The sequence below is a fragment of the Drosophila obscura genome, unplaced genomic scaffold (genome assembly GCF_018151105.1).
Source record: "Drosophila obscura isolate BZ-5 IFL unplaced genomic scaffold, ASM1815110v1 contig_185, whole genome shotgun sequence".
NCBI classification, from domain to species: domain Eukaryota; kingdom Metazoa; phylum Arthropoda; class Insecta; order Diptera; family Drosophilidae; genus Drosophila; species Drosophila obscura.
In genome coordinates, this window is record NW_024542773.1 from 356844 (window position 1) to 376477 (window position 19634).

At 45.1% G+C, this 19634-nt stretch overlaps 2 protein-coding genes across 4 annotated transcripts in view; one reads left to right on the forward strand and one right to left on the reverse strand.

The window, feature by feature from the left end:
* LOC111071703 (flotillin-2) overlaps nucleotides 1-2436 on the forward strand; it is a 109078-nt gene extending 106642 nt beyond the window's left edge. For 2 of the 3 annotated variants that reach the window (XM_022363182.2, XM_022363184.2), the window contains exons 4-6: nucleotides 788-1355; nucleotides 1442-1625; nucleotides 1711-2436. In XM_022363182.2, coding sequence (XP_022218874.1) covers nucleotides 788-1355; nucleotides 1442-1625; nucleotides 1711-1890 — 932 coding nt within the window. In that variant the 3' untranslated portion in view covers nucleotides 1891-2436. Of the gene's footprint in view, nucleotides 1-177; nucleotides 661-787; nucleotides 1356-1441; nucleotides 1626-1710 lie in introns of those variants that run through there. The other variant, XM_022363185.2, reaches the window with a different exon arrangement.
* A 2473-nt stretch (nucleotides 2437-4909) lies between these two features.
* On the reverse strand, nucleotides 4910-11684 carry LOC111071674 (probable 4-coumarate--CoA ligase 1). The gene is made up of 5 exons (XM_022363150.2): nucleotides 11250-11684; nucleotides 7670-7880; nucleotides 6411-6950; nucleotides 6200-6314; nucleotides 4910-6115 (listed from the first exon to the last, which is right to left on the reverse strand). The coding sequence occupies exons 1-5, from the start codon at nucleotides 11529-11531 to the stop codon at nucleotides 5473-5475; spliced, it is 1791 nt and encodes a 596-aa protein (XP_022218842.1). The 5' UTR covers nucleotides 11532-11684; the 3' UTR covers nucleotides 4910-5472.
* Between the last annotated feature and the right edge of the window lie 7950 nt (nucleotides 11685-19634).

Genomic DNA, 19634 nt, shown 5'->3' on the forward strand with positions numbered 1-19634 from the left:
TTACAAAACTACATAGCTACATAACCAAAGCCGGGTCCGTGCTTAGGGCCCCACAGCTGGCTGTGGGCTGGGTCTGTGGCTGGGCTATGTCTGGCTCTGGCTGTGGCTCTGGGGGTGTCTCTGTCTCGTTTTCGATTGCGGTCCGATGTCAGTTGCGAGCTCAACGCGACACGCTCTGGTCGTGGGTTCTCTCCGGGTCTCCGATTCCAATCGCGTGTGAATTATATAGTTACGAGTACACTTTTGTTTTGGGTAGTCGACCGGGGGTGACCTTGATCACATGGGATGAGAACTGGCCTCCAAGCCAAGACGATTTGATCGCTCCTCTGCTGCGGCTCGAAAGGGGATGCAAGTCCTTGGGAGCTGCAATTGGATTACACTTCTGTTCGAGCTCCATGAGTGACGTCACTTGGGCTATCATTCTGATAAGGCCAGCGATAAGACTGCGCCAAATGACGTCAAAACGCAGGCAGTACAAGAAAAAGCTTTGACCGAAAGATAGATACTCAGATAGATAACCATAACTGTAGATAATTTCCGAGCCAATAAGTAGCCCTGAGCCTCCGTGGCGCGACAGTTGGCTGGCGACATGTCCGTCGTGTGGATGGGCGTCTTCAAGGTGGCCATGATAGTGGGCGTCACCAGTTTGGTGGTCACCCGGTAAGGCAATCGATTGATTCCAGCCCCCCTGCCCCTGCCTCACCACCATTGCATGACCTGTACAGGTGCCATCTAACTGTATCCATACCCATAGACTCATGCCGTTTATTATTGTTCCATTTTGTAGGAACGCTTACAGTCGAAGAGGTGTACAAAGACCGCGACCAGTTCGCGGCCTTGGTGCGCGAGGTGGCCGCACCTGATGTGGGTCGCATGGGCATCGAGATACTGTCCTTTACCATCAAGGATGTCTACGACGATGTGCAGTATTTGGCCTCCCTGGGCAAGGCCCAGACCGCTGTGGTCAAGCGGGACGCCGATGCCGGAGTGGCGGAGGCCAATCGAGATGCCGGCATCCGGGAAGCCGAGTGCGAGAAGAGCGCGATGGATGTGAAGTACTCGACGGACACCAAGATCGAGGACAACACGCGCATGTACAAGCTGCAGAAGGCCAATTTCGACCAGGAGATCAACACGGCCAAGGCCGAGTCGCAGCTGGCGTACGAGCTGCAGGCAGCCAAGATCCGACAGAGGATCCGTAACGAGGAGATCCAGATCGAGGTTGTCGAGCGACGCAAGCAGATCGAGATCGAGTCGCAGGAGGTCCAGCGCAAGGACAAAGAGCTCACCGGCACCGTGAAGCTACCAGCGGAGGCGGAGGCCTTCCGACTCCAGACCCTGGCCCAGGCCAAACAGTGAGTCAAACTGCCCTGAACACCCCTTCAGTGGGGAACCCTGCTCATACCACCCTTCATATTCTTATTACCTATTACCCGAACAGATGCCAGACCATTGAGGGCGCCCGTGCCGAGGCGGAGCGCATCAGGAAGATCGGCGCGGCCGAGGCACACGCCATCGAGCTGGTGGGCAAGGCCGAGGCGGAGCGCATGCGGATGAAGGCTCATGTCTACAAGCAGTACGGCGATGCTGCCATCATGAATATTGTCCTCGAATCGCTGCCCAAGGTCTGTCCACCACTGGAAATTGTGTTTTTGTTTTTTATAATTTTTGAAAAAAAGAGTTGAATATTAATCGTAAACTGTTCCACAGATTGCTGCTGAGGTGGCTGCTCCCTTGGCCAAGACTGAGGAGATTGTCCTGATCGGAGGCAACGACAATGTGACCAACGATGTGACCCGCCTGGTGGCCCAGCTGCCGCCCTCGATCAATGCCCTCACCGGAGTGGATCTGTCCAAAGTGCTGGCCAAGATACCCGGGGCCAAGGCGTGAGACCTAATGGAATGGGACATCCAGCAAATGGCAATGACAACGTAACGCATCGCAAAGGAATTTTAACTGACAAGGAACGGAGGGATAGAGAAAGAAAAAGATGGAGCTAAATAGACAGAGACATAGAGAGAGAGAGATGATACGGAGGGGGAGCAGGCATTTGTTAGAGCGAGACGCAGTGTGGCGAGCAGCATCAGGAAAACGAGAGGCGATGCCGATCGCAGCAATCGAATCGATAAACGCAATCGAACATAGCAAAATGTACTCCGATATTATATATATATTTATATATTCAGAATGCATGCATACGTACGTGTACATATGTATGTTTATGTACCCATATACTGTGTGCATGTGCCTGTGTTCGTGTCTGTGTGTCTGTCTGTCTGTGTGTGTCTGTGTGTGTGCTTGAGTTATGTAAAAATCAAAAAGAATGAAAGTTAATCTCAGCTAAAGTTATTCAATTTGTACGCAGCATTTTGTGGCCTTTTCTCCAGATAACAGAATCAAATACAACAAAAAAGAAATATGAAATTTGTATAACTTTAACAACTTAAGCAACCAAAATACATACAAAGAGAATTGTGCAGAGTCTTAGCTACTTATATATATATTTACATATTTACACACATCTACTTTACATATATATACTATATACATACATCTATACATCATACTTATAACTAAACTATGAAACTGTTCTTCGAGCCCACAAGGGCCTGACATTTGTGAAGCTTGCTTCCATTGCCAAACAGTGTTGTGTATGGCTCTCTCTACCCCCACGAACTCCTTTTGGTTCGCTTACTCACACTGCACACAGCAGCATCTATTGCATTTCGAAACTGTTCAAACTACTGAAACTGCCCTCGAACGTGACGCTAACTAAAGGGCCAAAGGATAGGCAGACACAGAGAGAGAGAGATCCAAGTGGATATGTATCAATTAATGACTGATCTATCAATTTCTGATCCTTGTCGCTTCACAACACTGTTTATTCTCCAGGACCGCCGCAGCTTGAGCTCTTCCAACACTCAGACACACACACACACACACACAAAAACCAGCACACACACAAAAACCAGCACACACACACATTCACCCATGCACACAGTGCGCTCGAATCGTATTTGTATTCAGTTTTTGTGCACAAAAAGAGAACCAATTGTACGTACCACTTTATGTACAATCCTATCCATATATGTATGTATGTTTTGTTATAACCCAGTGAGGTCCTATTCAAGATATTCGTCTCACTCCATACGTATTTTTTCACGTTTTTTTTTAGTTCTATTTATATTAATATTACTATAATTATTATTATATATTTTACATGCACGAGTATGTATGTAAACCGATGCATTTAACAACTTTTTGACTTGATTCTTACACCATTTAGCAAAACTAACAAAAATATATACCAAAAAAAATAAGAAAAATTAAGGAAGGGAATCAGTTTTGTTAGATATATATGTTTACACTTAACCTTAATTTAGTTAAAGCAATTTTTGTGAGTTTTTCGAGACCCGATCCTTTTTTTTCTCTAGCGTAATTAAGCTTAATTTGTTTAAGCAATATCCCAAACGAGTAACCTAAATAAGCAGACATATGCATATGTATGTATGTGTCCACACACACACACACACCCATTAGACACACACACTAACAAATATATACATACATTTATTTTTTTTGCTATTGTATATTAAGTGCAAGTAATTTACATAATTCGTAATGCAGCGTACAAGAAACAGCTAAAGTGCAAGAAAACATCTAAACGAAGAAGAACTAAACTAAAAACTAAAACTAAATAAATCAAATCTTAAATTTTGTGTATTTTGTCGTAAATAAATAAATTGAGAAATAAATCTAACGAAAAATGCTTTGAATTTCGGATCAATTTACATGCACATTCATATGTATCCAACCACATGAAAGGAGTGTCGTCTGGTCGGATTATAGACAGTGCCATCCATCCATCACTCCAGAGCCGTTTCAACGGAATCTTTTCGGAAGTCTAAGCCACCCTTTTGCGCATATATACATGGTGTAAACAAGCATACATACAGTTGTCTGTACAACATCTTTCGAATGTCACTACTCTAATGAGCTTATATGTATGTAGGTACTATAAGTATGTAGCATTTGCATTGGCATACAAATTAGTCAAACATTTTTCGGTATAACAAATATGCTGGTCTTTAAGTCATTTGATGTTCCCGTAGGAACCCCTCCAGCTTTTGGGTTAAATATCAACCCATTTATTAATTATTCAGTTCTCATTTAGATATAGACCACCTGGCTCTATAAAGATAGGACTGGCCTACACTGTTAGCCCTACGGTAATACTCATAAACAGGATAGTAAACCTTTAAGTGTTAAGTAAGCAAAAAAAACTGTATATTTCAAAGGGGCATATTCATGTTTTGAGTAAGACATCAAGTTCGGCAATCATAAATACATACCTATGTACTGTATGTACATAATAGAATGACTCTCAACTTTACCAAACAGACATTTTCATTTATGTTGTGGTGCTGTGTAATTATTCAAGTGAAAACATAGACCGCTTCTTTATTTCCATCTCGTGCTACATAGTGGTCTAGGTTCATTTGAGTACACAAATGCACACATCACAAGGAAGGGTGTGTGAGGAAGAGATAGTGGGAAAACGCTTGGAAGGCATAGCAAATTGATTTGTTTGTTCTGGCTATAGGAATGATCAGACCTGATAGGTGTCAAACTGCGGTATTTGAATTTAAAAAAAAGATGTGGGGGATATACATTGAAATTCTAGGTAATAGAAAATTATCTAAATATTTTCGTCTCTTGCTAAGTACATTAAAACGATTTTATTTTGTCGCACAGTGTACCTACTTTTGACTATGGTTATATTTTGTATATCATATAGAGAGTTACAATTATTAAAAGCTGAACCAGCCTTATCCAAGGAATTTCTTACGAGTATACCCGTACATCCATGTTCGCTGTCCCGACCGATAGACAAACAAATTTCTTAATTGTTTCATTCCGTCTTTATTCTCAAACATCATAGCATACATATCATATATAATTATGGATGCATGCCGTATCCAGCTTCTTTTTACCATACATTTAACAAACAAATATATCTTAAAACAGTAGACAAAAAAAAAAATTGTGAATATCATGATTTCGTCTTTAAACTTTGAAATATCAACGCTCCAATACGATCTGGGTCCGTCATTAAGTATATTCAAACGATCTGATATACATTTATATAGTGTGATAGATAAGTAGTAGTTGTGGAGCATATTTTGCATGCATGTGGGGTAGGGGGAGTTGGATGATGGGGGGGGGTGGGTGCTTACACTACGAGTTCAGCCTATTCTACTCTTAGAGACTATGGACCAATCGAATGACTAGTCGAGACCTACGTCTAAGTCTAGGACTAAATGTTTTCGATGGTCTAAATGCAATGCTTGCACAAGCCCGCAGACCAGGGCCAACATTGATGGATATCGTACACATATTAAAACAGACAAAAAAAAAACGATTGCAAAATATATACTCGCTGATCCCAATCTGGGGAGGATTGCCAAGGGCTCAGTCCGAATACTGAGCCTTAAGGTCCTTGCGCAGTATCTTGCCGGTGGGATTCTTGGGCACCTCGTCCACGAAGATGACGCCGCCCTCGAGCTTCTTGTAGTGGGCTACGCGCTCGGCCACATAGGCGGCGATGTCCTCGGCGGTCGCCTCCTGGCCCTGCCTGAGCACGACAATCGCTCGTGGCGCCTCCCCGTTCAGCTCGTGCGGGATTCCAAAGACAGCGGCCTCGAGGATCTTCGGATGGTCGCGGAGCACCGCCTCCAGCTCGGCTGGGGGAACCTGGAAGCCCTTCACCTTGATCAGCTCCTTCATGCGGTCCGTAATGTAGAAGAAGCCGTCCTCGTCGTAGAAGGCCACGTCGCCAGTGCGCAGCCAGTTGCCCGGATAGAAGGTGACCTGGTTGGCCTCCTCGTTGTTCAAATATCCGGACATCACCTGAGGTCCGCGCACGCACAGCTCGCCCGTGGTACGGGGTCCCACACCCTTAAAATCACCGCCATCCAGGGGCACAATCTTGGACTCAGTAGAGCCTGGAAGGATGCCCGTGGAGGCGTAGCGTGTATTGCCCTCGGGTGTAAGCAGCACCACAGGCGAGGCCTCGGTCATGCCGTAGCCCTGCTTGAAGGCGGCCTTGGGGAATCTACAAGTGGAATCGAGAGTGTTAATTTAAGCATAAAATATAAGATGGATGGCCCTATTCCTTTGGATGGGGCATGGTACTCACTTCTGCAGGAAACGCTCCACGTCGTGCTGGCCAATAGGTGCGGCTCCGCTCATCACAACTCTCAAGGCGGGGGCCGTCTCCTGAGTCAGCTTGGGATGATTGATCATGAAGAGGGCTGGAACAGACAGAGGATAGAGTATCCAGTTAGTAATCAACTACGAGTAAATATCATTCGAGACTCTCCGCTTGCCACTCGTATTCATGGACTCACCTATGGGCGGAACAAGATTCAAGATGCTGCCCTTGTACTGGTCCAATGCCTTCATGAAATCGTCAGGCTTGAAGGCCGGCATGGTGGCCAGTCTGGCGCCCTGGCCCAGCTTGGAGAGCATCACCACAGTGAGGCCGTAGATGTGAAAGAAGGGCAGCACTCCGGGCAGTGTCGCCTGGACGTCCAGGTCCAGAGGCAGGGCGGACTGGACCTGTTCGCAGTTGCTGGTGATGTTATTGTGGGACAGCATCACGCCCTTGGGCAGGCCCGTGGTGCCCGAGGAGAAGGGCAGGAAGACCATGTCGTCGGCAGTGGCCTCCTTCGCCACCTGCAGATCATCGTAGCGCACATTCTGGGTGCTAATCAGCTCGTAGAAGTCGATGGCTCCCGCGGGCAGGGCCTCATCCTCCCGGCTCCGGATCACGGCAATGGGCAGCCGCTTGCCGGCCAGCTTGCAGGCCTCGCTCAGCGTCCCATAGTTCTGCATGCTACCTACGATAAAATTCGCCGCGCTGAAGGTTAGCTGCCTGGCGATCTCATCTGCAATTCATAAAATTAAAGCAAAGACAAGTGTTACTGATGATCTTTCGACTTTGGACCCCAAAAAACAGACAAGAACAGATTTCCACAATATTTATTCCCATAAAGTTGAGTGGGTACTTTCGTGATAAGGCATCTGCCCTGCCGCCTCTGACGCACTTGACAGTTCCCAAATAATAATAATTTTTCCCGAAATACATAAGTATGTACATTTATATTTAGATGCCTTATGCGAAGTTTGGTTGGATTATCTATATAAAAAATGGTTACTTTCTTGAATATTGATATATTCATATATGTAAGTATGTATAATGTACATGTTGCACGAGGACACATTCTCTTGGGAGCATTTCTCGAATGGTGCGAATTTAAAACAAATTTCCCATAATATGTTGGGTGGTATATCCACGTAGATAAAAAGTAAAGTCAGCAGATGAAATTCGATGTTTTCGGTTGAATATTGCACTGCTTGGAAGCACTCATGCGTGAAGTCAGTCACATCCCAGTGGATAACGGTGAAACCACCAGCATCCGCGAAGGTGAATGTGTTGCTAATGGAACTATCTACTCTAATTTTGATGATAATTGCCAAAATGTATGTATGTACTTTATAGGATTGGATATGCCAAATAGTTGTTCTCTAAACATCCCTCATTATTGAACACAACTGTACGGGTATTTAAATTTGAGAGAGATATCAGCAGACCGAGCCCACTTACCCGCAGTGTAGATGGGATTGACGGTGGTCACCGTCAGTCCGGCCTCAATGGCGCCCAGCGTGGCGATGGGGTACTCCGGCATATTGGGCAGACAGATGGCCACCACGTCTGGCTTGTGCAGATTGAACTTTGTCTGCAGGCGTACCGCAAAGGCGGCACTGGCATCCCTCATCTGGGCGAACGTATACTGGCGGTCGGTGACGACGCATACCTGAAAGGACGATAGGAATATACAAAAAAATGAGTGGAAGCTTATTATTATTTAGAGCCCCAAAGCTTTTCTTGTAAAGTGTGGCTAAATAAATCGCTGCCCCAACTGATCGTACTCCAAGTTATATTCAGACAGGCCCCAACCTTGCTATGTCTTCCCTTCCCTGCCCTCCCCCAACCGTGCAACCGTGCAACCGGTTCGGGGCTAAGGTGAAGGTCACCAGCATTTGCAAAACGGCTGAGAATCGGAGAGGTGGAGACCCCGTTGAGTGTGCGGGGGGTCCGCCGGTGGGGGTGTGCTGATTGCAGATTTTCCACATTAAATTTGCGCAGTCCGAAATCGCATATGGTTAAAAATAAACATTATAAATAGCGACGTGCCTGCCACAAGCAAATCCAACAACTAAAAGCATATCAAAACATTTTAAATTTAACCAAGACGAAGGAAGGGGGCCGAAGCTTTTGATACCCTTCCAGGTTGATCCGCCTTATGGTAGCTATCAGATATAATCGCCCGAATCGGATTAAGTCTACCTGGTTAATTTGTGTGAGAATATCTTTAGAGACCAGGAAGTTTTTCCTGCAAATATGTACCTATTTTTCGGCCGATATTTTATCTGATTTAGTAATCTGGTCTTGATCAAATTTCTCACTATGCCTGGTCTATGTCTATGTTTGGGAACTGGACAGGAAGGACTTAGACTTCTTATGAGGTCTGAGAGACTGAAAGACTGACCTGGTCGGGTTCATCATACCCTTTAAAAGGGTAGTGCAACGAAAACACAAACGAACACACACAAACACACACAGCCGTCGTAAAAAACACAATAATAAGAGAATCATTTCGTGCATTTGTCGATCTCCGCTCTGCGCCACCACTCCGCGCATCAAGCAACGCTTCGCTTCGCTTTGTTCGGCTGTTTGTGGGGGGACTACGACGGTCCAAAGTTCAGTGGGGCAAAGTACAAAGTCTGCAAAGTCTAAACGAGTCGTGGCGCGCCTCTCGTTGCCTCTCGTTGCCCTCTCTTTACGTAAACCTCCATCCAGCACGCTCTCTCACTCTCTCGGAGAGCGGCCGTTTGTCAATTGGTATCTCTTTTGCTCTGCTTTCGCGCGACGGACGCCGCTGCGTTTGTTGACTTTTCATGCCGTTCATGCCGGGCAGAGGCTGGACCCCATTGACTGCTGATGCTGACGTCACAACGCCAACAAAATCATCAACAAAATTTCGACAGAAAAAGAACGGAAAACCAGAGAACGTAAATAATTATAAAAAATTATAAAAAAAATGTTATAACCAGCGGGCAGCGCGGAATTTTGACAGCGTTCAAAATGGGTGTGTACCCACCCGTGAACTATCACAAAAATCGATCGATTGGGTGGCTAAATATAGAACTGCATTCAATAATGTGTCACTCAAATGCAGTCATCAACGAAAATTGTAAAAAAACGAAGCAGCCCAGACCTCATCGTGTTGCGCTCTAGCTCTGACCTGCTGGATCGTCGCTTAGCTATTGATAGATCAGACACCTGCAACTGTTCCCTTCTATTCCCTTTAAAAACCAGCAACCGATAAGATCGTATAATTGTGAATGTCATAAAGTTTATACAAAAAAACGATGGGGCCAAAGAACAAGTCTCGCCGACAAATGCAGTCTCTTGTCTCTTGTATTTTATTTTTGTTTGTGCATGACTCAATAGAAATTTGATAAAACAGGCCCACTATGTACATACTACACAGTCGCTGGCATAGGAATGATCGATCTGTAGTAGTAGGTATTTAGAAGCTTGAGCCCCGGGGCTAGAGTTTTTATCTTTTGGCATTGTTTCGCCCTGGGGGTGGTGCTGCGGGTAAGCAGGGCATAACTAAAGGAACTTTGGACCGGGCCTGCGGGGCCTGGCGCTTTTAATTGCATTTAATTCAACAATTGGCCCCCAGCTCTGGTTACGCCAGCCCCACTACACATGTGGGGCTGTTCGTGTCTGTGTGTGTGCTTACAGGGTGATTACTCGGTTATATCAGCCCCACCCTCCACCCCTTACGTACTGTCACCTCACCTCACCCACACACTGCACACACTGCAATGATGGCAATAAATTTCAATAAAAATTATTTGCACTTTGATTTGCACAAGCTGAGTGAGGGAGGGAGAGAGACAGAGAGCACATGCATTGTGGGAGAGTAAGAGATGGAAATCGAAAAGTGAAAAGTGTAAACATTTGTCGAAGGTCATCGCCGCCTCCCATGTATACATGTAAATGAAGAGGGGTAAGTTATGCAAGTGCCTCCCGAATTCGAACACTATCCCGGGCTATCCGTAGGGCGGAGAGGGAATGATCTGTCATACGAGACTCGCTTTCCACTGTGTGGAAGCGATTCGTTTAATCGGGTGCCCCCCTCCATAGACAGCGCATCTTATCTGCTTTCTCGAGCAATTTGCCACCGGTCACGACTTGACTGGCATTCTTTGAGCCGTAAAAGTACGGGTACATGGCAAAACAAGAACAGATTAGAATCGGAACAGGAAGGAGTCTGAATACGAAACCATAATGCGAAAATAGCACGACCTCTGCCGATCTTTGGGGGGGTAGGCATGCCCCCCGTCCATATAGAGAGTAAAAGTATATTTCACTTTCGCCATTATCATCTGCTCGCACTTGTACTGATAAGCCGTCCGAACTCCGTCCGAACATTACGCTTGTCCGATAAGCAGGGGGGGCATTAATGACCCAAATACTTGGCCAACAATATCTCGCTGATAGCGAGTAATCAGACCGATTACAATTGCTTCTAGTCAGATTGGGCTGACATTGTCAGAAGAGGCGGGACGGGGCGGGCGGAAGTGCTTCAGTGCCAGACGTCAGACGCAAATGCGATATTGAACGGCCATATAAGAATCAATTTGTACTTTCATATGCATATAGACAGGCGCGCAGGTTCAACAGCCCGCCATAAACAAACAAAGGTGGGGGTCTGGTCTCGCGTTGCGATTCCTTCAATTGGGAATAGTTTCGAGTGATTCGTGGGCCGATTGGGGCAGGTTCCCTAACAATGGGATCAGGATCATTTGCAGGACGATTACCCAGAAAACACACACTTTTAAATTTTTTTAAATTAGTAAAGTAAAGTTCCCGGATATTGTGTTTTAAATATAACTATTTTGGCGCTACAGGGTTGGGGTGGAGCCAACGGTTTAGTGGCAGGGCCCCCTCGCGGGTCCTTGGAGGACAGCACTTGACTCGAGATTATAGCAAAGAACTTAATACATATGTATGTATGTATCTCAGAAAATTGCAGCACAACACTTGACTTTGGATTGCTTTACACTTGATAGAAAACTTCACACCGGGATTATTGTCAAGCACTTACCGCTGCCGTGCGGCGCTCCCACTTCTTGAAGTCCCGCCAGACGTACTCATGCAGAGGCACATTGGGCACTACGATGGGGTCGTAGGGGGAGGTCTTGTAGTAACCATCCTCGGGGCTGTAGTGCAGGAACTTGTCCGTCTCGCTGTCGCCCTGGGCCCGCGCCCTCTCCGCGCTAACCGTGCTGGTGTTCCTCTGCCGGCGGTTGGTCGTTATCGAGCGTGTGGCAGCGCTGCCCAAAGCGGTGGCGCTGCGCAGACGCAGCAACTGAGTGGCTGGATACATGGTCTCTCTGCGCGTGTGTGTGTTTTTGGAACTGGAGTCGAGTTTGGAATTTGTTTGGGGCTGCTGCTGCTGCTGCTACTTTTCTTCTGAGTTGTGCCTAACGTCTGCTGCTGTCGAGTGTTGAGACACGACTGTCGGCTGGCGTCGCCGTGCGCCGCACAGTAAATGCCTTTCGCTGGCACACCGACACACCCACACTTGCACGCTCACAGACGATCGCGTTGGCGTTGGCGTTGCTGTTGCCGTTGCCGCTGCGTCCTCTGCTCTGCCCGCACCCAGCTGAACTCAGCTGCGTCTCTATCCTCCTTTGCAATGTTGCATTACACGTTCTCTGCTCGCTCTCTGTCTCTCTCTTTGGCACTCTCCCGCTGTGGGACTCTCAGCCGGCCGGCTGCGCTGTGCTCCTCTAGGTCGCAGCAGACAGAAACTTCTGCATCTCCCTCTCTCTGGCACTCTAGCACCTTCTACCTGTAACTGTAAGTTGAGAGAGTTCTGTCAATTAGAGTATATGTATTAATATTGTTAAACAATGGTACAAGAGAGTGTGGCAGTGCTACTCGATCCCAATAAGCTGAAATGCCTTGCAGCACCCTCCATTTCCACACCAAGTATTCTTTCCATGATGCACTTCCCATTCCCTATTTTTCACATTTTGTTGACGGCAAATCGTCCAGTAGGCCGACAACACATTGCTCGCATGATAAGGAAACGAAACGATGAGTGGATGGGGGTGTTTGGTGAGTGGACTTCTGTATATGTACAATGTACACAAGTAATACCCCTGAAATCTGGTGTGTTGGCTGTTTGGTGTGCATTACCATCCAGCATTCTTGTTGTCTGCGCATGACGGGGCAGTCTTACCTGTTATCGCTTCGGGGAATAATACGCAGAAATGTTGTACCTTGATCCCCGCGTATCGGTGACTCGGAACTGATATTGGTGATCCCGAACACCTGCACCACCATGTAAATCACACACAGCAGAAACTAGCTCCATCTCCCCCCACCCACCGGTTGTCTCTAGCGAGTGCATTAACCTCTGCATGGGGAATTTCTATGTCTGCAGTGAAAACTTTGTCATAGAAACGAATTCATTTCCAACCGCAGCCAAAAGCAAGAGAACAACCACTGCACTGGTAAGAGGAAAGGAATTCTATATTTGAGTGACGAGGCTTTTGATACCCTCGCAGATAGGTATTTCTTCTACGTATGTACCAAACATACAAACATATTATTAGAAATTCATAAGATTGACAGTTATTATTACAAATTCATAGCATTTTCCCCACAAAAACTATTTCTTGATGTAAAATAGCTTTTAAAATGAGTAACTGACAGAAAGACAAGTGTCTATTGATGTGGATCAAGAATATATATGTAGACAAGTGATGGGTCAGAGCTGTTTACTTCTCTGCCAGACAAAAATATGTTCAATGTCATGATACTCTCTGCCAGGGTATAAGAGAGGAAAGCAGTGGAGACGAGCAGCAACAGCAACAGCTACAACGTGAGCGCAGCTCAAGGCCAGAATGCATTCCCTCTCCGTCACACTAATCTGGCTCCCACATTGCATTGGCTCTCCCCTTTCCATTCGCACCACGATTTGCATACACTCATATGTACGTCTTGCATTTCTCTGCTCTTGCGCTCTTGCGCTCTTGCGCTCTTCGACCGTCGCACTGTCTCTCTCTCTGCTGTAGCGATCCGCTCTCTTCGTCTCTCGCATGCAGTCTGTGCGAGGGAATGCACTGACTCTGACAGTGGTATTTGGCGCTTAAAAATTCTAAAAAAAATCAATATTCCAACTGTTGAATATAATTCGATGTAATCGGCCGCCTGCACTTGGGGCCAGCTGTCTTATCAACGATAAATAGAGATCTGTTTGCATTTGATTTCCACTGATATAATGCTTGTTTTCCCACGCTTTCCACTCTCTTGAAGAGAGTGCCTTGAAGAGCATGCGAAATGTGTGCGCCTCACTTTTCCACTCTCGACCTGTTTATTCTGGCTGCAAGCCGTCTGGTGAACTTTGTACCCAAGCTCAAAGTCTGCGTCTAAATTGATGGTCCGTCCCACAGTCTATGCCGCCGCCGAAGCAGGAGAAAAGCCAAAGCCAAAACATGCAAGAAAGACTGACTGCGGATGCCGAAGCATTAGATACCCTTGGAGAGATTAGATTTACATTAGATTTAGTCATTTTAGCTCCTTGGAATATTAATCTATTTATCTATATTCATCTATTCCCAAATGATGTACATTGTACATTCGACTGAGCTTTAAATTTGGGCGAGAATAAATTAAATATGCAATTATTTTTCTTCTCTGCACTGCAAACATATGGTCAAAATGATGATACCCTTTGGGTATCTTTGGGGGGGAACATATGTACATACATATAACAAAATCCGAAATGTTTATCCAGGCAAACCAGTTTTTCTTGATTTCATTGATGTTTTTGCTTTTGTTGTTGTTTTCGATGTTGCTTTCGGTGCTGCATTTGTTATGGAGCTTGGGACCTGGGGCCTGCCTGGTGCTGCAATACGAGGAGCAGCTCCATCTTGTTTACTGTTGTTTTTCCAGCTCCACACACGAGTACTCAGATTCTGTCCACGGGTTAGCTTTGTTTTCGGAGGGATTTAGATTTAATGGGGTAGAATGTTCAAGTTTCGGAGGCTTTATCAGTAGTATTATTGCTATATGAGTATGTGCCTATTTGTTTATTCTTACCAGTATACCAGTAAATGTATATGTGTACGTTTCTATATATACATTTAGCATATACAAAGATTTGCCACAGGTTTGTCTCTCACACAATCGCACACCCATACAGGAACGAAGGTCTTACGAGCTAATTTGATAATCTCCCTTTTTGGGGTTGTGTCGCGCTCAATGAGTGTTTTGGAACTGTGCCAGTCCACGTCCACGGCCATGTCCACGTTCACCAACTTGATGCTTTCAAAGATGCACGGCACGGCAGGGTCTGCATTGGGGGTTGGTTATACCCGTTACGCACGGACGACGAGGGGTGTACTACATTCTCACCCATTTTTGTAACAGCCAGAAGAAGGTACAAGTGTTTCTGATCAGTCTAATGGTCAATTTTTTCGTGGAAATCTATATTATGTATATGTATAAGAGCAACATACATGCATACATATGGAAATTAAGTTTGCATCTTTAGCATCTTTAGAAGTTGCAGGTAGATAAGCGATAAGCCAGATAAGAATCACATTCCGTGCTGTGTAACGCTTCATTGCATTTTTAATTGTTCCAGTATGATGGAGAACTGCACATTCGGTAAGTACTCTATGCTTACAGCTTACTGCATGCCCAAAATAATCCCAAGCCAAGAGCGATCCCTCCATTGGCGCCACTACCGTTGACAACTTATCAGGTACATCCATGTAATACTTTTATCTTGCGGAAAAATAACATTTTAACATTACTGGCTCCCAAAATGTATATCTTACAGCAAATGCCAATCGCTCGCCTCTGGATGTGTGGTTTTAATGGGCATGGAACAGACATACTCCACAGCGTCTCGTAAGCTCCGAGAAGCAATGAAAGTTTGCAGTTTGAAGTGAATGCAGTTAGCCGCAAAGATATGTAAAATTGGACTTACAAACATGAAATGAAATAAATATATTAAAATTACGATTGTATAATAAATCAATCTCGAAAATAGTGAATTTATAGTGTTAATAATCTAAACATATAAGATTAAAATAACTTTTGGGCCTAATGCCTCAACACAAGAACCTTTTGGTAGCACTATGGTACTGTAGGATAAATAAATAAATAGCACACAATTAATGGATTTAAACTAGAATTCTATGAGCTTTTATATTTTATATTTATTTTATTTTTTCGGATCGATACAATAGGTAGACTATATATATACATATGTATTGTATGTATGTTATACCAAGTAATTCCAAAAGTACATTCATGAGTTTTCATTTTGCCGCGCACACTGCAGTGCACTGCTACGATTCTTTTATTGTAGCAAGAGGATACTTTTCCATGCAGCGGGTATCTTTTAGTCGTAATATTGGCTTTCCCTTGATTCAGGGTAGGATGAGGGTGCGTCTTGGCTGTTCCACTCCCACCGCCGCTCATTGACGCCGACGCAGAGCGGGGCAGTGGCAATACAGTGCCAGGTGGCGCTTCACAGGAAGCTCGCTAGAACGCCGAAGCTCGGCTCAGAGCGGGGAAATTTATGTTGCGAAATGAAGCTTGTTTTCGAGGCGAGCTTTTTCCCCAAAAGCCCCGCTTCAGGGGGCTTTGATGAGACGGAATGTGTGCTTCTGAGAATATTGCCCGTTCGATGCCGCCGGAGCACGCGACGAGTTCGTAGTCTACTTTTAGGTGCGTAGTCGCGCGCAACTCGCGTCGTAGTCTCGGGGAGTCTCATACAGCGCGAGACATACTTTAAGAAAATAAATCAAATAAAAGAGCAAAATAGGCAAACATTTTTGTGTGCTGTCATACGCTGTTGTTCCCGTTCTTTGATGTTGTTGTTGTTGTTGTTTTTTTTTTGTATTTTTTTTTTGGTATTTTTGTTGTAATTTTTTTTGCGAAGAAAGTTCATTGCAACGGAATGAAATGAAATTGAAATCGAAACGAAAGTGCAGCACAGAGCGGGGCGCGCACGTGCCAGTGGGATGAACGGATAGGCGGAGGGACGTCGGCACCTGCGTGGTGTTGGTGGAGGGGGAGGAGGAGAATGAGGAGGGTGTTCAATAGATCCGGATCCGGAGCCGGGAGAGGGAGTCCGGCAATTGTTGCACACACTCTTTACCCTACCATCATGTTATTTCTTGTTTGTTGTGTGTCTTTCTGTTCCCTCCGTTAATGCTTCCCCTTTTCTCTCTTACTCTCTCTCTCTCTCTCGTTTATCTCTCACCTCACCTCCTCTCCTGCAGTGCAAACAGTGAAATGCGGAAAGCGCGTTAAAAGCAATCAAAAATTAACAAAAATAAAATAAAACCGAAAAAGGAAAGGGAATAAAACCAAAAAAGGGAAACCAAAACACAAAGTGCAGAAAGAGTAAAAGCAAGAGAAACAAGGAGAAGAAATCAAAAAAAAAAGGGAGAAGAAAGCAGCAGAAGAAGCAGCAGCAGCAGCAGCAGAAGTGGAGCATCGGCAGCCACAAGGAATATTACGGTACATCCACCAAAAAAAAAGAAGGCAATCAAAGAGCAACACCAGCAACAACAAAAAAAAAGGTAAATCCACAAAGAGAGCGAATATTGTGTAATGAAGTTGAATTTCTTTTGGGTGGAAAAAAGAACACACACACACGCACGCACACCACGAACAATCAGTATGGTTGGGGTTGTGTTGGTGGGGTGGGGTGGGATGGGGTGGGTCAGTGTGTGGTGTTGGTGGGGCGAAGGGGAACACAAGGCAAATGCGAAAGTGATACGCGTCATGGGGATAGACTGGAGGGGGAAGAAAGCTTACCCAGAGCGGTGCAAGAGAGAGAGAGAGAGAGAGAGCGAACGGCCAAGAGAGCGGCGGCTTAAACACACTTCTAATTGTAATTGTTGTCTACTGGCATTGTCTGCTGGCGTTGCTGTCGCCTGGCGCTGGCGCTGGCGCTGTCTTGGCTGTCTCTTCCTTTTGGCTCTGCTTCTTGTGGCGCTATTTTGACTGCTGTCTTCGTTGGAGCCGCATAAGCGTTGAGCCTTGAAGCACGCCAGAGAGAGAGAGAGAGCAGAGCAGAGCAGAGCGAGAAAGAAATCGAAGTTGGTTCAGGCAGCAGCAGAGGCAGGGGGCAGTGGCACTGGAAGCAACAAAGAAGCAAGCCAGTAGGCAGGCTATATTTTTATGCGGTAAGGCCATTCCCGGACACTGCTCGAACCTTAGTTGCCCATTGCCGATCTGAATTGCGTGATATCTGTTCATATAGTGGCAAGAAGTAAAAGGCACAAGAAAGGGGCATACACTCACCTTTTTATAAGTAAACCTTGGGCGAAACGAAGTTAAATTTGCGTGCTGCCTGCCATTGTTGCCGCTGCTTTTCCTTCTGTCGCTGTCCCTGTCCCTGTTCCTGCTCCTCCTGCCTCCTGCCGCTGCTGCGAAGCTTGTTCAAAATGTGTGTCAGCCGAAAAGAATGAACAAAATTCCCCCAGCTCCCCACTTCTGGCTGTCCCCCCCACTCCATACCCCCGAAGCGCTCCTTTTGAATGCGCAATTATGTCAGCGTTAGAGGGAGATGACGAAGGAGAGAGAGAGAGAGAGGGAGAGAGAGGAAAATAGAAGAAAACTACAACAATTGGTTGCTTTTTCAAGTGCAGCACTCACACACACAAACAAATACACATGAACGAGTCGAGGCTTTGCTTTGCGGTTGCATAAGTGTCAACCGCAAAACACGCGTACAGTTTGACAGCCACTGGCACACACACACAGAAAGCGAGAGGGGCGCGCATTGGGGCGGAAGGGGTGAACGAAATGGCACCTGCCGCCTGCCAGGACAGTTGACATCGACACAAGATTGATATTGATGCCCTTTACACCCACACAAACACACACAAACACACACATATACATATGTATATACTCTCACGAAGAGAGACAGTGCGGAAGAGAGAGACAGAGTGAGAGCAACAGGAAACGGGCAAAAGCTACTTAAATATTTAAAGAAATTGCAAAAAGGTAAACGAAGTTCTCGGCATAGAGGGAGCGGGTGCGGGAGCGGGAAAGGGAAAGGGAGAACGGACAAGGCAACCTGAAATTGAATGGTTCCGCTCTCACGAAATACAACCAGCCCCGGACCCCCCACCCCCATAACCGTTAGACATGCGGCAGCGTCGCAAATATGCCGAATGGCACCAACACAAATGTCGCGCAAATCTTAAGCAAGTTTTTCCACCCCAGCCAAAAGAAAAGCATGAGAACCCAATGGGACGATTTGGTCGTGTATTCCGACTATTGCATACCCTGTAATCGTAACCTGTAATCAGAGAAACCTGTAACCCTGTAATATATTTGTGCCTATACTAGTTCCAAAATGTATTGAAACCTAACTCATTTAACCTATTGATTTATTACCTATTTTATTAAACGTGATGTGAAAACCTCTTTACATAAATTTACATAAATTATCAAATGTTAATAGTTTCGGTATTTTTTATTCATATTTTATGTATCTATTTATTTTATAATCATCTTCAATAAAAAAATGATTCAAAGTTTTTTCCAGAAAGTCTGTTTTCACATATCCAATGTTATTTTTTAGAAAAAATCTAAATATTGTGCCCGTGGGAATATTTGACATTATATTTAGGAAAAGCTTACATTTATGAGTTAATTTTAACTTCAGTTTTTGTCCCATGCGAATGCCTTGGCTTTTGCAATTAACTTGAAGAATAAAAATTGCCCTAAATCAACCTGAGCACCAATAACAGGGCTCATTAAGTTATACGATAATTAATTATAGTTTTAAAATTTTAAATGCACATGGAAATGGCCGTATCAGACATGGAGAACTCTTTCACACAACTCTTCCAACATAACTGTCGGCATTGCATTTCTAAAAATAGATAAATACATACATAATAACTAGATAATAGCGATGTTTATAAATGACAAGCCACAGTCCAAAAATTAACCGCATTTCCACAGAAACGTTTGAATATCCGCTACTAAAATGTCGACACTCTCTAAAATTGAAATGTGCAAAAACCGCAAATGAAGCTAGACGCAGGAATAAAGCTAACAACGACAGGAAATGATGTGGCAATGAAGCCCTTGTGGCAAGAACTGCAAAAAATATACACCAATACTTAAATATACTATATGCATGTGGCAGGATACTCTTGGTACACTTTACGATAAAAAACCTGCTCGTTGATGCAACTTCACTAAACCGTACCTCTCAAAACATGTAGAAATAGATTCTCCCTTTGGCTCGGGGCGGTGTGGTACGAGTGCGTGGCTTGCACTGGCTCTCACTTACATAAATCTGCACTACATACATACATACATATATATAGTGGTAGTGTTGCCTAGGGTTGGCTGTTGACCCTGATCTGGAGTTCATATGGTGTCAGACACACTTCCCGCAGGCTGTTACATACACACATCTAAGCAAATC

What these genes read in the sequence shown, in the direction of transcription:
- LOC111071674 (XM_022363150.2), bottom strand. Translation starts at nt 11,531, where the DNA reads ATGTATCCAGCCACTCAGTTGCTGCGTCTGCGCAGCGCCACCGCTTTG. An exon ending in CAATCCCATCTACACTGCGG is followed by an intron (nt 6,951 to 7,669) that starts GTAAGTGGGCTC and finishes TATGAATTGCAG; the next exon opens with ATGAGATCGCCAGGCAGCTA. An exon ending in GTGGAGCGTTTCCTGCAGAA is followed by an intron (nt 6,116 to 6,199) that starts GTGAGTACCATG and finishes TTCCACTTGTAG; the next exon opens with ATTCCCCAAGGCCGCCTTCA.